The sequence below is a fragment of the Leucoraja erinacea genome, chromosome 9 (assembly GCF_028641065.1).
Source record: "Leucoraja erinacea ecotype New England chromosome 9, Leri_hhj_1, whole genome shotgun sequence".
NCBI classification, from domain to species: Eukaryota; Metazoa; Chordata; class Chondrichthyes; order Rajiformes; family Rajidae; genus Leucoraja; species Leucoraja erinaceus.
Genome location: NC_073385.1, coordinates 1,747,014 through 1,762,846, shown reverse-complemented (window position 1 = coordinate 1,762,846; position 15,833 = coordinate 1,747,014). Strand labels below are relative to the sequence as shown.

General features: G+C 39.9%; 1 protein-coding gene across 1 annotated transcript in view; it reads right to left on the bottom strand.

Annotated features, from left to right (window-relative positions):
• Positions 1–15,532, bottom strand: part of LOC129699966 (protein unc-79 homolog) — a 162,591-nt gene extending 147,059 nt beyond the window's left edge. Inside the window, 5 exon segments of the mRNA XM_055640079.1 lie at positions 725–854; positions 4,085–4,140; positions 6,884–6,976; positions 8,513–8,683; positions 15,201–15,532. Coding sequence (XP_055496054.1) covers positions 725–854; positions 4,085–4,140; positions 6,884–6,976; positions 8,513–8,683; positions 15,201–15,447 — 697 coding nt within the window. The 5' untranslated portion in view covers positions 15,448–15,532.
• Positions 15,533–15,833: the final 301 nt, after the last annotated feature.

Here is a 15,833-nt window from a genome sequence, read left to right as displayed (position 1 = left end):
TATGACAGAGCAAAATCAACTTCTTATTTTTGGATTATGTCTGCAAGTTTTAATATCAACAGTTGATAACTGCATATTTTTTATAATACTTTATTTCTATAAAATATTTTGTTGATTTCTTCATTTTATGTATGCTATTGAGCTTCCATTTCCAAGTTGAATCTGTGTTTAATTGAATGATAGCTGTTGCAGGGCACTTAAATCAGGTGAGACAAAATGAGTAGAGAAACATGAGAAGCTCTCTTTAATGCACTCTTCGCAAAGAGGGTGGTGAACTTCACAATTTTGTTACCCCAAGGATTATGGAGGCTAGATCTAATGGGGGTATTTAAAGATAAATTAAATACATTTTTGAAAGATCAGGGAATTGAGGTCTGGCACAGAAGCGAGAATGTTTTGATGTCATATTTCTTCTGTGGGAAGATATGTGTTTCAGTTCATATTTCAATTGTAAAACCCAGTGTGGTTGATTTTGCATTGGTGGTTATGTGCCGTGAACACAGAAGTATTAAGGGTGTTTTGGGATGGGTAAATAAGCAGCAATCTTACACCTCTTATTTCTGGTGCTCTTTTCAGTTGAGTCATAAGGAATTCAAAATTTAAAAAAAAGCAAAACCAAATTACATCTTGCTTAAAGTAAGAATGTTTTTTTTCAGGAATAACTTCAAATGATATTACATAGATTTGTGTTCAAATGTGCATTATCTATAAAAAAATCTCATACCTGTGTACTGAAGTCCCCTGTATTCACATATCACACCTGGTGGTTTTAAATTGGGCCAATAGTGGAAAAGCATTTGGACAGCCGGAGGCTTAACTTGAGATGGGCCGTACGCTATCACATACAACAAATCCTAAAACAACACAAGAATACATGTTTATATTTTGTTAACCAATAAATTAATTACTAACATGCAAGCAATCAAGGTTAAACTTAGGCAGTGAATCCACATGTAGTGCAGATTTTGTGTCCCAGTATAATTAATTTGCCAACCACCTGTTTTGTTCTTTTTAGTATCCAACCTTTTAATTTTATCCATAATTTTATGAGTGTTAGCTCGAAGTTAATTTCCCCCTTCCCGTTTAGTTTTGTCCAGTAAATACAATCCTTTCACACGTATCTAATACATAACCAACTAACCATCTTCCATCTCAAAATCTGGGCAGTGATACAGGTTTATTACAAGCATGTGTTGGACAAACGTACTAAAAACTAACACTCAGGAGGCGAGCAGGAATATGCTGTTCGCTATCAGGGTTGCTGGTTGAGAAAGCACATGCCTCATGATGCACTGCAGGGACATTGACAAATGTGAAGCAGGAAGAAAGTCATGCTACCAGTGTTCTCCAGAAGACTGGAATCTCTTTATTAGCAATGAGTTGAATCCATTCTTAAAATTTCAATCCTTATAATCACATTTATTTTGTGATAAAATTTGAAATAGCTCATAGCCACATCTATAATAGAATAGTTTATTTATTGTCATTGTAACATGAACCATGTACAACGAAATTTAAAACCATCAATGAACACATTACCATTTGGTGCAGTCACCACAAGAATATTTTATAAACTGAATATTTATGAATGCAAGTGATTAATTTGCCATGGAGCTCTCTATAGGCCTTTGAAGAGATGGTTTGCTGAGACTCATAAAATAAACATAATTAGAGTAGATTTATAATCTGATCTATTTAGATATTCTCATAAAAACAAGCAAGCTGATAAAAAGAATTACCCCCAAGTAGCCCTGCAAATCTAGCATATTTGAAAGAACTAAAATGTCATTGTTCTATCTGGGACATATGACAATAAAACACTCTTGACTCTTGACTAAGTTGCACATAATTTGAATGGCAGTAATTGCTGACACACCGAGATAACAGTCTACTCATATTAATTTAGCTCCCACATAATAACTGTCCAGGTTACAATTGTCAGTATTCATGAATTAAATAATATAATAATATAACAAGACAAGAATGGCGTTATGATCAATTGAATTTTACAAAGTACTTGGACATATTTACAGCAAAAACAGAGTATTTCAACTGCTTGCAGCCTTCACAGAGAGGCTAACATCAGCAGAATCAGATGGCTGGGTTTTCTGAAACAGCAACACTTAAGAGCTAGCTACAACCAACGCAGAGCATTGAATTGCCTGTGACCCAGATGGATCAGCAGCGTATAAACAAACAGACAACTGGGTTTTTCAATCAGAGTTTTCATTAATTTAAATGTACTATTAGAGCTACATATCAGATTTTAGCTACACAGCAAGATTAATGCTGGATGCAACAGAGACTCGCCACAATAATAAGGGATACAATGGAATCAGGGCTGTATGGTACAGCATAAAAGATTGCAGGGAAAGTTACTAGTTCTGCTCCAAATTATAAAATGAGATTGAGAAGGGAGCAGCAGCTGCTAAGTTATTTCACATTAGAATGTGAAGCAATAATTAGGAAGAATTAATTGTGAATAAGATGTAAAACTAGAAGGGATAGGAGGGTTTAGGCAAAATTTCCCCACACAAAGGAGAGCTTAAATAACCACGTAGAGCAAATGACAGAATTTCAGTTATAAACATTTAAAAATTAGTTAGACAAATGAAGGAAATTGAGAGAAAAGGGAACTAGGATTAGAAATGTCAGCTGGTTGTGAAAGAGGCAAAATGGCCTAAGGTAACCTTTCATATTCCTGATTTTACAGCTTATAGTAATAGTATTGACATTCAATCAGAGAGAAACTACTGGGTCACCAGCCCTAGCTGTTCTTCTCATTAAAACAGGTTTTAAATAGATATAATCTATATTATGGTTTCGCTCAATTGATTAAAATTGCTTATTATTTTGCTGAAATAAAGCTATTTACTGTTCAAAATGGAGATTTTTCTGGTGAATTTTAATGGTGTTGCTGTTAATATTATGTGCAGAATATCATCTGAACTTATTTCCTCTTCCCTTAGCAACAGCCAGCATTCTATTCAATCAGCTGTGGTACAAGTGAATGCAGAAGCCTATTATTTGTTCCGCCGAGCATCAACAAAGAAATAAACATTGAAGGAAAGATGGGCATTTTGCCAGCAGCAGATTTCAACTGCAATATTAGATTTCCTGACATAAAATTCTGACTGACATAAACAAATTACCATTAATTAAAAATAATAAAACGTTTCTTAACACTTCACTGGAATGTTAGCATCACAGCAGGGTGATCATTTATTTCCATAATTAACTACCCCTCCAAGTGATTACAAATTGAAACAGTTTGCATACTGAAGGTCTTCTCCTGGTGCTGTTAGGTGGAAGAATTCCAGTATTGTGCTCCTGCAACTTTGAAGTATTACCAAAACATTTCCAAGTCAAGTTGGTGTGGAATTTTCTTGTGTTTAATTTGCCCAAACCTGAATGCTGTCCGAATCCTGTTATATGCAAGCATAATGTGACTTTGTAAATACGAATGGAGTAGAATCAGTGAACATTCCCATTGTGAACTTTATATCTGGGTGTACGTCAGCAATGAAGCAGACAAAGATATTGTGCGAGGTCTTTTTCCAGTGTACTTTTAATGATCTTCATTAAGTTACACATCAAGTCACTAGTAATACACCAGTGGATAGGAAATGTTTAGAGGTATAAGGTAAACAGAGGCAAATGGGACTAGAGGGGGGCATTATGGTCCATGGCCCATGCATGCGTTGGGCCGAAGGACCTGTTTCACTATGATATATGATCAATAATTTTTCAAGGTATTGACTTGCTGAACGAATCTATGTTTAATATTGAATCTGAAAGATGGCACCTCTGACAATATAACACTCACTTAATAAAGGAGTCCCAACCTGGATTTTATTTATTCAGCTTTCTGGACAGCAGCTTAAAGGCTCACCCTCTTGACTCAGAGGTGTGAGTGCTATCAACTGAGCCATGGGTGACATCACTCCAAGTTAAACAGCTTCTATAATATTCCAGTGAGCACATTTTGTATCCAATTGTTACTTGGAATTTTTTCATCACTTGCCACACACATTACTGCCATGCATTCCAATATTGATATTCTGCTTCTTGTAGCAATACTTACTTTCCAGACTTCTTGCTTGTACTTCATAAGACTTTCCAATAGCTGACAATGGTACACTATTAAACATATTTTAAGTACATCATTAAAATCAACATTTAATCTATAGTCGAGTGACAATTTCATTGAACTAAACTATTAAACTATTCACAACAAAGTTTAATTTGTCTATATTTAGAATTATGAAATTTATTCAAGGAGCAATATGATGCAATGTTCACTGTATCTATTCAATTTGGCGCAAAAGTCTTTGCTCATTTGTTATTTGAGGTGTGAGTTGTTGCATTTTGGGACGTCGAACAAGGGCAGAACCTACACAGTAAATGGTAAGCCTCTGGGTAGTGTTGTAGAGCAGAGGGATCTAGGAGTTCAGGTGCATGGTTCCTTAAAGGTCGAGTCACAGGTGCATAAGGTGGTCTAAAAGGCTTTTGGCACTTTGGCCTTCATCAGCAGAGTATTGAGTATAGAAGTTGGGAAGTCATGTTGCAATTGTATAAGACGTTGGTGAGACCGCACATAGAATATTGTGTTCCGTTCTGGGCACCATGTTATAGGAAAAATGTTGTCAAGCTTGAGAGGGTTCAGAAAAGATTTATGAGGATGTTGCCTGGACTAGAGGGTGTGAACTATAGGGAGAGGTTGAGTAGGCTTGGTCCATTTTCAATGGAGCACAGAAGGATGAAGGGAGATCTTATAGAGGTGTACAAAATCAGGAGAGGAATAGATCGGGTAGATGCTCAGAGTCTCTTTCCCAGAGTAGGGGAATCGAGGACCAGGGGACATAGGTTCAAGGTGAATGTGAAAAGATTTAATAGCAATCCGAGGGGTAACTTTTTCACACAAAGGGTGGTGGGTATATGGAACAAACTGCCAGAAGAGGTAGTTGAGGCTGGGACCATCCCATAGTTTAAGAAACAGTTAGACAGGTACATGGACAGGACAGGTTTGGAGGGATATGGACCAAGCGCAGGCAAGTGGGACTAGTGTAGCTGGGACATTGTTGGCCAGTATGGGCAAGTTGGGCTGAAGGGCCTGTTTCTACACTGTATCACTCTCTGTCTCTATTAGTCATGTCCACACCAACTGAGCGACTACAAGTTAAAGGTAGACATTAAGTGTTGGAGTAACTCAGCAGGTCAGACACCATATCTGGAGTACAAGGATGGATGACATTTTGGGTCGGGACCCTTCTTCAGACTATACTGATCACTTTGTGTAAAGAAATTACGGAATGAAATACTAAATTAAAATGTCAATAGACATAGCATCAACATATTTAATTTTTAAACATGCCATGTAGGACTGAAGATCCTGCTGTCCACCTCGATCTTCAAGAAAAACCGATGGATTCAGAGGTTGTTGTGAGGGCATCATCAGGCTTTGTCAGCAATTGATAATGGTGTGTATTGAAAACATTTTAATATACAAAGTCGTGGCAAGATATGTCTCAAAATGTCGTGAACAAAATTGGTCAAAGAAGAAAATGTTATAAGAGTAACTTAGGGAATTACCACGAGGAAAGAGAAGTGGAAACTCTGAGGGAAGCTGAGGGATTCAAGAGTTTATAGCCCAGACAGGTGGAGGTCAGCTCTTAATTTTCAAATATTAATTTTTTAATCAGAGTTTGGTGCTGGAGTAATAACTGGAGATAGATAAAAATAAAAGGTAGAATAGAATAGAATAGTTTCTTTATTGTCATTGTAACATGAACCATGTACAACGAAATTTAAAAATGTCAGCCAGTCAGTGCACCATTCAAACATTTCTAAAAAGCTAACGATACATACAAGGTAAAATATTAAAGGATAAACAACTAAAATAAATATCACGAAAATAGCACGCATAAACACCCAATTATAATAGTGTAATTATACTGTATTTAATACTGTACAATTAATACTGTAATTATAATAGTTACAGTAGCATTTCAAGTTTTGATCCTCTCTATATATCAATCCTTTTTTAGAAGGTAACCTGGAATGTACAAAGGGTGAATATCCAAGAATAGTTTTCAGTCTGCGAATGCTAATCCCAATCTAATACAGTTTCACAGCTGGGTGACAAAATGCACATTAAACTGTAAATGAAAAAAATGATAGTAACTTTTCCATATCACACATGAAAAGAGGAAAAATAAATGGAAATTTATCTTTTGGACTGTGCATCAAAGCACAGCAATCACAGTTTATGATAAGCTATTTTGAATATATATTATTAAATATTGATTAAGTGATTTTATTAGGTAAAATGTTACAGCCAAAAGGCTCCGGTGACTATACTGCAGGTACTTTGAGACACAGTTCACATATTTTGAATAGCCAATCAATGGCATTAGATTAAAAATTCTAAAAGGGAAATATAATTTTGAAATATATATTAACATTAGTAAACTTTTTCTTTATTTTTTTAGTTTAGTTTAGAGAAATAGCGCGGAAACATGCCCTTCGACCCACCGGGTCCGCGCCGACCAGCGATCCCCACACATTAACACTATCCTACACTCACTAGGGACAATTTTTCATTTACCAAGCCAATTAACCTACAAACCTGCACGTCTTTGGAGTGTGGGAGGAAACCGAAGATCTCGGAGAAAACCCGCGCAGGACACGGGGAGAAAATACAAACACCGTACAGACAGCGCCCGAGGTCGGGATCAAACCCGGGTCTCCGGCGTTGCATTTGCTGAAAGGCAGCAACACTACCGCTGTGCCACCGCAAATACCCCATTCAAATTTATTTTAATATTCACCATACCAAATCCCAACTAGCTCCTTAGGACGTCATACATTGTTTTACACCTACCTGGATTAGTTGTGTACTGCATAGCAATCATCAGCATTGATGATGCCGAATAATTCACATACGGTGGTACGCCTTCTCGTTTAGATGAACCCACTAGACAAAGCATTTGGTACAAAGTTTTAGTTGAAAAGTTTTTGTGTAATGTGAGTTTTTGTTGTAAACATAATTGCTAATCTCATTTTACAGTCCCAGCCAATATCTCACAACATCTTGGCCTAGATGATCTCCACTTACTCATAATTCGAATAGTTCCCTGAACTCCACAGCTTAATTACCCGACAGCTCTAGCCCCTCCTTTCAGCTGACCCCCTTCAAATGATGTAGTCATACCTGAAATTGAATACCCAGGTTTGTACCACTACAGCTCAAACACCTAACAATAACCATAAATGAGGCCCTGCCACAATTTTGCCACTGGACACTGGACCCATCCCCATAACATTGTACAGGCTAACTAAGCAATCTTTATGAATGGAAACCCAGTCATTGGGAATGGAGGTGGAAAAGAGTAATATGGCAACAAATGCAATGAATGAGGTACTAACGGTTTTGGATGTTGTTCTTGATGCTCATCAGAGCATTTAAGTATATTTTCATGACATTTTTAATTTTCTCAGAGAGATTATTCCACTTGTATTTTTACGCCTCTTATGTTTACAAATCTAGAATTTTACAATAAATCTCATTTGGAAATTATTTTTTCCCTGCTGACATATGATTCAATCATTGCTAAATAAATCTTTTTTCTTTTCTTTTTCGTTGTCCATTTCCAGACCACAAGCTAATTTTCTTATTCCACTTCAGCCCAGCATTAACCATATAACCATATAACCATATAACAATTACAGCACGGAAACAGGCCATCTCGGCCCTACAAGTCCGTGCCGAACAACTTTTTTTCCCTTAGTCCCACCTGCCTGCACTCATACCATAACCCTCCATTCCCTTCTCATCCATAAGCCTATCCAATTTATTTTTAAATGATACCAACGAACCTGCCTCCACCACTTCCACTGGAAGCTCATTCCACACCGCTACCACTCTTTGAGTAAAGAAGTTCCCCCTCGTGTTACCCCTAAACTTCTATCCCTTAATTCTGAAGTCATGTCCTCTTGTTTGAATCTTCCCTATTCTCAAAGGGAAAAGCTTGTCCACATCAACTCTGTCTATCCCTCTCATCATTTTAAAGACCTCTATCAAGTCCCCCCTTAACCTTCTGCGCTCCAGAGAATAAAGACCTAACTTATTCAACCTTTCTCTGTAACTTAGTTGTTGAAACCCAGGCAACATTCTATTGAATCTAATCCATTCTCTCTGCCAAGGTCGCTATCTGTTCCCTTATTCAAAACCTGGATTTCTATTCCCATTTGCTGCTTATGCAATGGAAGATCAGCTAATTAGTTAAGAAAGCCAGCAACACAAATCAGTAGTACAGCAGAAATTTCATTCATAACACTGAAAAGAAAGAAAAACATTTCTAATGAATCTAAGCATTTCACTTATGCAACTGACACAAGCAAAAGTGCTAAAACCAAGAAAATCACACGTACACCGAAAAAAGGACAAAAGGAGAAAGAGATAGAATAACATTTGCAAGTGGACATCTCAGCTATGCTAAAATTAACTTACATATAACCATTGGAAGGAAAGAAGTGCTCAGATATTCGATAATATCCTTGTGAAGAAATGGAGGGAATGTTGCCAAAGTGGAAATCATTGTGTAGGGTAAAGTACTCAGGATGTCATCACTGAGAAATGGCAGCAAGCACGTTGTAGTATAAAATATGGACTGTCCTAAGTCTGTTTAAAAGAAAGAAAGAATGGTAAGTGCAATGAAATCCTTACAAACAGTACCTTTCCAGAAATTAAAACAGACCTGAAACAGGATTTCAATTTGATTAATTATTTTAATACTTTTGTTTATTCAATTGGTAGTGCTGCAAACTCCAAATATTTCACAATCAAAATGTGATTTTGCAGAAGTGTATACAAGTAACATGGAAAGCAGACAACAAATGGTATACCAAATAATAGAAGAATTTATTGAAGGACATTAACATTGGAAGTATGGAAATATTGTTCTTTACTTGGAATAAGTGCTGTAGTTACACACTGGTAAATTTATTGGACAGAGTTTGGTCTAGAAACGCGAGTGTGAATCTAGGGGAATTTAACTTTTTGCTGGAATGAATCTGGGATTTTTAAACAGGCTGGTCTTGAGACAGATGACCCCTAGTTACAACCGCTTGGGTTATGGAAGTTCGCCCTTACCGAATTCACAAGTTACGAGAATATTAGATACAGAATAAAATTTGCTCTAATGCAATTTATGTGAGAAAATGTAAATAGATAAACACAAATTCTTTTTCACAATTAGCACTTCTTGAAATGTGTGCAGATGATGTAGCTTTAGGTTACTGATGACAAACGGTCTTCAGTAATAACATTCATTAAATTTCAGGATTGTCCTAAGAATTTATCTAGCTCAGTAATCTAACTAGCTACAATCCTTATGTTGACTTTTGTCTTTTCAATTAATGAAGGACAATAATGCCGGAAACATTCACATCCCATGAACAATTTTAAAATTCCATGCAGGAAGTTAAATTGATGAATTTGGTTTATTTTAGTTCAATATTCGAGTGAACTGCTGTAGATTTGGGAGCAACAGCAGCAGGAGATTAACAAGAGATATGACTGATTGGCTCTGCCCAAGTGGGAGGAGAGAAGTGAGTCAGAGGGGTGAAAACAGTTGAAAAGTAGAGGCCAAGGACAGGCAGACTTTACTCAGAACTGCTGTAGATTTGGGAGCAACAGCAGCAGGAGATTAGCAAGAGATACGACTGATTGGCTCTAGCCCAAGTGGGAGGAGAGAAGCGAGTCAGTGCCGGGAAAACAGTTGAAAACTGAGGAATTTGGTTTGTAAATTGGTAAATCAGGCAATTTATCAGTCAATTTAAGCAAGACTGCTCTTGGGGAGCGGCAGTGGGGAGTGCCCTTGTGAGGGAAGTGCCCTGTGAGTAAAGTGTGAGTCTTTGGCTCGAGAGTCTTCGACGAGGAGGCTGAGGAGAGGAGACCACGCAATACGCTTGAGAGGGAGACGAAAGAAGGAGATGTCAGGCAAGCTGATTCAGTGCGATGCTTGCAGTATGTGGGAGGTCAAGGACACCGCTGGTGCCTCTGGCTGCTACAAATGCGAGAAGTGCATCCAGGTAGAGCTCCTGAAGGGCCGTGTTGGGGAACTGGAGAAGCAAGTGGATGACCTCCGGTTCGTCCGAGAAACCGAGTCGTTCCTCGACAAGTCCTACAGTACGATTGTTACACCTAAGGTACTGGAAGAGTGAAGGTGGGAGACAGTGAGAAAGGGAGGGAAGCATGGAATGCCAACGTCTCCGGGTGGTGTACCTTTTGTGAACAGGTTCACCCACATAGAAGCTGTCGGGACAGAAGACGTGTTTACACTGAGCGGCGGACTGGCTTGCAATGCGAATAGGGCTGTTGAGCCAAAACCAAAAAGGCCTAAGGCAGGCAACGCCATTGTAGTGGGAGACTCCATTGTGAGAGGTATGGACAGGGGTTTCTGCGGCAACAGACGGGATGCGAGGATGGTGTGCTGCCTTCCCGGTGCCAGGATCCAGGATGTCACGGACAGAGTGCAGAAAATCCTCAAGGGCGAAGGTGAACATCCGGAAGTGGTAGTGCATGTCGGCACAAACGATGTCGGAAAGAAGGGGATGAATATTCTGCAGCGTGACTTTAGAGAGCTCGGAAAAATGCTGAAAAGCAGGACCTCCAGGGTTGTTATCTCCGGTTTGCTTCCAGTTCCCCGTGCTGGCGAGAGCAGGAACAGGGAGATACGGGACCTGAACGTGTGGCTGAGGAACTGGTGCACGGGGCAGGGATTTAGATTCTTAGATCACTGGGATCTGTTTTGGGGTAAGGGGGAACTGTACAAAAGGGACGGATTGCATCTTAACAGGTATGGGACCAGCATTCTGGCAGGCAGGTTTGCCACTGCTACACGGGTGGCTTTAAACTGAATAAGGGGGGTGGGGTGTTGAATGGGACAGTGGAGGATGGAGTTAAAGGGAAAGGGTTTCTTAAATGTGTGAGCGTAGAGACACAGGGGTGTAAAATGAGGGTAGAAGCAATAGGTAGCAAGGTGAAAAGTAAAAGTGGCAGGCAGACAAAACCAGGGCAAAAATCAAAAAGGGCCACTTTTCAACATAATTGTATAAGGGGTAAGAGTGTTGTAAAAACAAGCCTGAAGGCTTTGTGTCTCAATGCAAGGAGCATTCGTAATAAGGTGGATGAGTTGAATGTGCAGGTAGCTATTAATGACTATGATATAGTTGGGATCACGGAGACATGGCTCCAGGGTGACCAAGGCTGGGAGCTGAACATCCAGGGATATTCAATATTCAGGAGGGATAGACAGAAAGGAAAAGGAGGTGGGGTAGCGTTGCTGATTAGAGAGGAGATTAACGCAATGGAAAGGAAGAACATTAGTTTGGAGGATGTGGAATCGATATGGGTAGAGCTGCGAAACACTAAGGGGCAGAAAACGCTGGTGGGTGTTGTGTACAGGCCACCTAACAGTAGTAGTGAAGTTGGAGATGGTATCAAACAGGAAATTAGAAATGCGTGCGACAAAGGCAAAACAGTTATAATGGGTGTCTTCAATCTACATATAGATTGGGTGAATCAAATTGGCAGGGGTGCTGAGGAAGAGGATTTCTTGGAATGTATGCGGGATAGTTTTCTGAACCAACATGTAGAGGAACCAACGAGAGAGCAGGCTATTTTAGACTGGGTATTGAGTAATGAAGAAGGGTTAGTTCGCAGTCTTGTTGTACGTGGCCCCATGGGCAAGATTGACCATAATATGGTTGAGTTCTTCATAAGGATGGAGAGTGACATTGTAAATTCAGAAACAATGGTTCTGAACTTAAAGAAAGGTAACTTTGAGGGTATGAGACGTGAATTGGTCAAGATTGACTGGCAATTAATTCTAAAAGGGTTGACGGTGGATATGCAATGGAAGACATTTAAAGACTGCATGGAAGAACTACAAAAATTGTTCATACCAGTTTGGCAAAAGAATAAATGAGGGAAGGTAGTACATCCGTGGATAACAAGGGAAATCAGGGATAGTATCAAAGCGAAGGATGATGCGTACAAATTAGCCAGAAAAAGCAGCATACCGGAGGACTGGGAGAAATTCAAAGACCAGCAGAGGAGGACAAAAGGCTTAATTAGGAAAGGGAAAATAGATTATGAAAGAAAACTGGCAGGGAACATAAAAACTGACTGCAAACGTTTTTATAGATATGTGAAAAGAAAGAGATTAGTTAAAACAAATGTAGGTCCCTTGCAGTCAGAAACGGGTGAGTTGATCATGGGGAACAAGGATATGGCGGACCAATTGAATAATTACTTTGGTTCCGTCTTCACTAAGGAAGACATAAATAATTTGCCGGAAATAGGAGGGGACCATTGGTCAAAGGAGTTGGAGGAATTGAGTAAAATCCAGGTTAGCCGGGAAGTGGTGTTGGGTAAATTGAATAGATTAAAGGCCGATAAATCCCCAGGGCCAGATAGGCTGCATCCCAGAGTACTTAAGGAAGTAGCTCCAGAAATAGTGGATGCATTAGTAATAATCTTTCAAAACTCTTTAGATTCTGGAGTAGTTCCTGAAGATTGGCGGGTAGCAAACGTAACCCACTATTTAAGAAGGGAGGGAGAGAGAAAATGGGGAATTACAGACCAGTTAGTCTAACATCGGTAGTGGGGAAACTGCTAGAGTCAGTTATTAAAGATGGGATAGCAGCACATTTGGAAAGTGGTGAAATCATTGGACAAAGTCAGCATGGATTTACGAAAGGTAAATCATGTCTGACGAATCTTATAGAATTTTTCGAGGATGTATCTAGTAGCGTGGATAGGGGAGAACCAGTGGATGTGGTGTATCTGGACTTCCAGAAGGCTTTCGACAAGGTCCCACATAAGAGATTAGTATACAAACTTAAAGCACAAGGCATTGGGGGTTCAGTATTGATGTGGATAGAGAACTGGCTGGCAAACAGGAAGCAAAGAGTAGGAGTAAACGGGTCCTTTTCACAATGGCAGGCAGTGACTAGTGGGGTACCGCAAGGCTCAGTGCTGGGACCCCAGCTATTTACAATATATATTAATGATCTGGATGAGGGAATTGAAGGCAATATCTCCAAGTTTGCGGATGACACTAAGCTGGGGGGCAGTGTTAGCTGTGAGGAGGATGCTAGGAGACTGCAAGGTGACTTGGATAGGCTGGGTGAGTGGGCAAATGTTTGGCAGATGCAGTATAATGTGGATAAATGTGAGGTTATCCATTTTGGTGGCAAAAAACGGGAAAGCAGACTATTATCTAAATGGTGGCCGATTGGGAAAGGGGGAGATGCAGCGAGACCTGGGTGTCATGGTACACCAGTCATTGAAGGTAGGCATGCAGGTGCAGCAGGCAGTAAAGAAAGCGAATGGTATGTTAGCTTTCATTGCAAAAGGATTTGAGTATAGGAGCAGGGAGGTTCTACTGCAGTTGTACAGGGTCTTGGTGAGACCACACCTGGAGTATTGCATACAGTTTTGGTCTCCAAATCTGAGGAAGGACATTATTGCCATAGAGGGAGTGCAGAGACGGTTCACCAGACTGATTCCTGGGATGTCGGGACTGTCTTATGAAGAAAGACTGGATAGACTTGGTTTATACTCTCTAGAATTTAGGAGATTGAGAGGGGATCTTATAGAAACTTACAACATTTTTAAGGGGTTGGACAGGCTAGATGCAGGAAGATTGTTTCCCGATGTTGGGGAAGTCCAGGACAAGGGGTCACAGCTTAAGGATAAGGGAGAAATCCTTTAAAACCGAGATGAGAAGAACTTTTTTCACACAGAGAGTGGTGAATCTCTGGAACTCTCTGCCACAGAGGGTAGTTGAGGCCAGTTCATTGGCTATATTTAAGAGGGAGTTAGATGTGGCCCTTGTGGCTAAGGGGATCGAGGGGTATGGAGAGAAGGCAGGTACGGGATACTGAGTTGGATGATCAGCCATGATCATATTGAATGGCGGTGCAGGCTCGAAGGGCCGAATGGCCTACTCCTGCACCTAATTTCTATGTTTCTATGTTACTCCCAAACGTGGCCCTTCAAGTGTAGCAAAATGGCGAGAATGAGTATTGATCATGTAGCAAAACGCAAAGTGCTGGAGTTACTCTGCAGGTCAGGCAGCATCTCTGGGGGACATGGATAGGTGACATATCAGGCGGGACCCTTCTTTAGAATGAGTATGTAGAGCAGGATAAACTCTCAGTAGAATAGGAGGAAGAGTAGGATGAGGATGAAAAAATACTTGCAACATGGTTTCCTATCCACTGATGGGAGGGAGGCCACAGATACTTCCTGTGGTGTGATAACATCACACATTTCCTTCTCTTGATAGTGTCAAGCAGGAACATGACATTGATTGCACGTACATCACTTTGCAGGCATCAGGTTCTGTGATACAGCACAAGTAGGGATCCTGTTATAACCAGCTGGTACCCAGCAGGTCCATGGTCAGTATCCTAGCAGCAGTCACTTTGCTGTCATTCTGTGACAATCAGTTGTCATTTATATTTCAGCCATCCGATAAACCAATCTGCAGCAACCAATGAACTTAGACTTCCCACTGATTAAATATCTCTTGCTTCCTGTGCACAACACCAGCACGTTTGACAAGTGCATACATTAAAAGTCATCATGGCATGCACAAAGTGATTGCTCTGACAATAATTTTGTTCCCTGGGCCTCAACGAAAAATGCAGCCGAGCAGAAGCTTTCAGAGTTCAAGGTCGTGTGCCCTGTGTAGTACACACTTTCCTTTTTAATACTTATTTTCACTGACTTTGGATGCATGACTGGGCTAATTTTATTGTCTCTTAACTTGGTGACTTTTTAGATCATTTCAGATCAAATTTAAGGAAAATAATGCAATGCTATAGGCCCAGAATCAGGTCAGTGAAAGAAGTCAAATTTCCTAACCATAAGCTTTTCCTGAAGCTGGTTGTAAGAAATTGCTCCTTGACATCTGTTATCTGTCAAGTTGAAGTGGATGATGAGAAAGAGAAGGAGAGAGCGAAGCTAGAAAGTGCCTTTCTGCTCAGCTGTTTAGTATCAATGTAATCCCGGTGTCTATCTGTGATGTGTTCCAAATAAGTCTGTACAAGATGCTGCAAAATACCAAAATAATGGAAACGCACACTTCTATTTTCACAAGAGGCAGTTTGACCGCCATGCTTACCATGTTGACCATGTTGTAGCAAAGGAACCAGGTCAAGTAGAGTCACCAGTGTCACATAGAGTCCTTGATAGTCCAATGAAGGGTATTCTGAAAGCTGTGCATCACGACTTTGCTGAATACGCTCAGAGGGAGCATCACGGAGGACGCTGTAAAGGAGGGAGCGAGTAACAGTAGGGTTGATGGAACTGACTTGTGGTCTTAGGGATGGGGTGAGTGGGAATGGCACAGGAAAAAGACACATAGTCATGGGCACTGTCAAATTGGAGCCATCCTGGTTGTCCTTCCTCCCTATGCGGGACAAAATGCTGTTTTGGAACAAAGAAAAAAAAGAAACAACAAGGACACAAAGAACAGCACATTACATTAAAATGACACTACAGACAACATAATAAAATACCAGATCAAAAGAGCACATAGGATCCAACCCCAAAAGAATAAAATCAATTATGTTATGAATATACACCAGTAACTTTTTGATATGCACATTTGGAATGGAATCAAAATTACTTAATTATTGCATCCTATGTGCTATCTGGTTAAAAAGGAGCAAATAAATATAATGACATGTTCTACATGCCACCTCCATGTAAAGTTTCTGCTATATGGCTTTCAAATAAAAAGCAATATAATTAC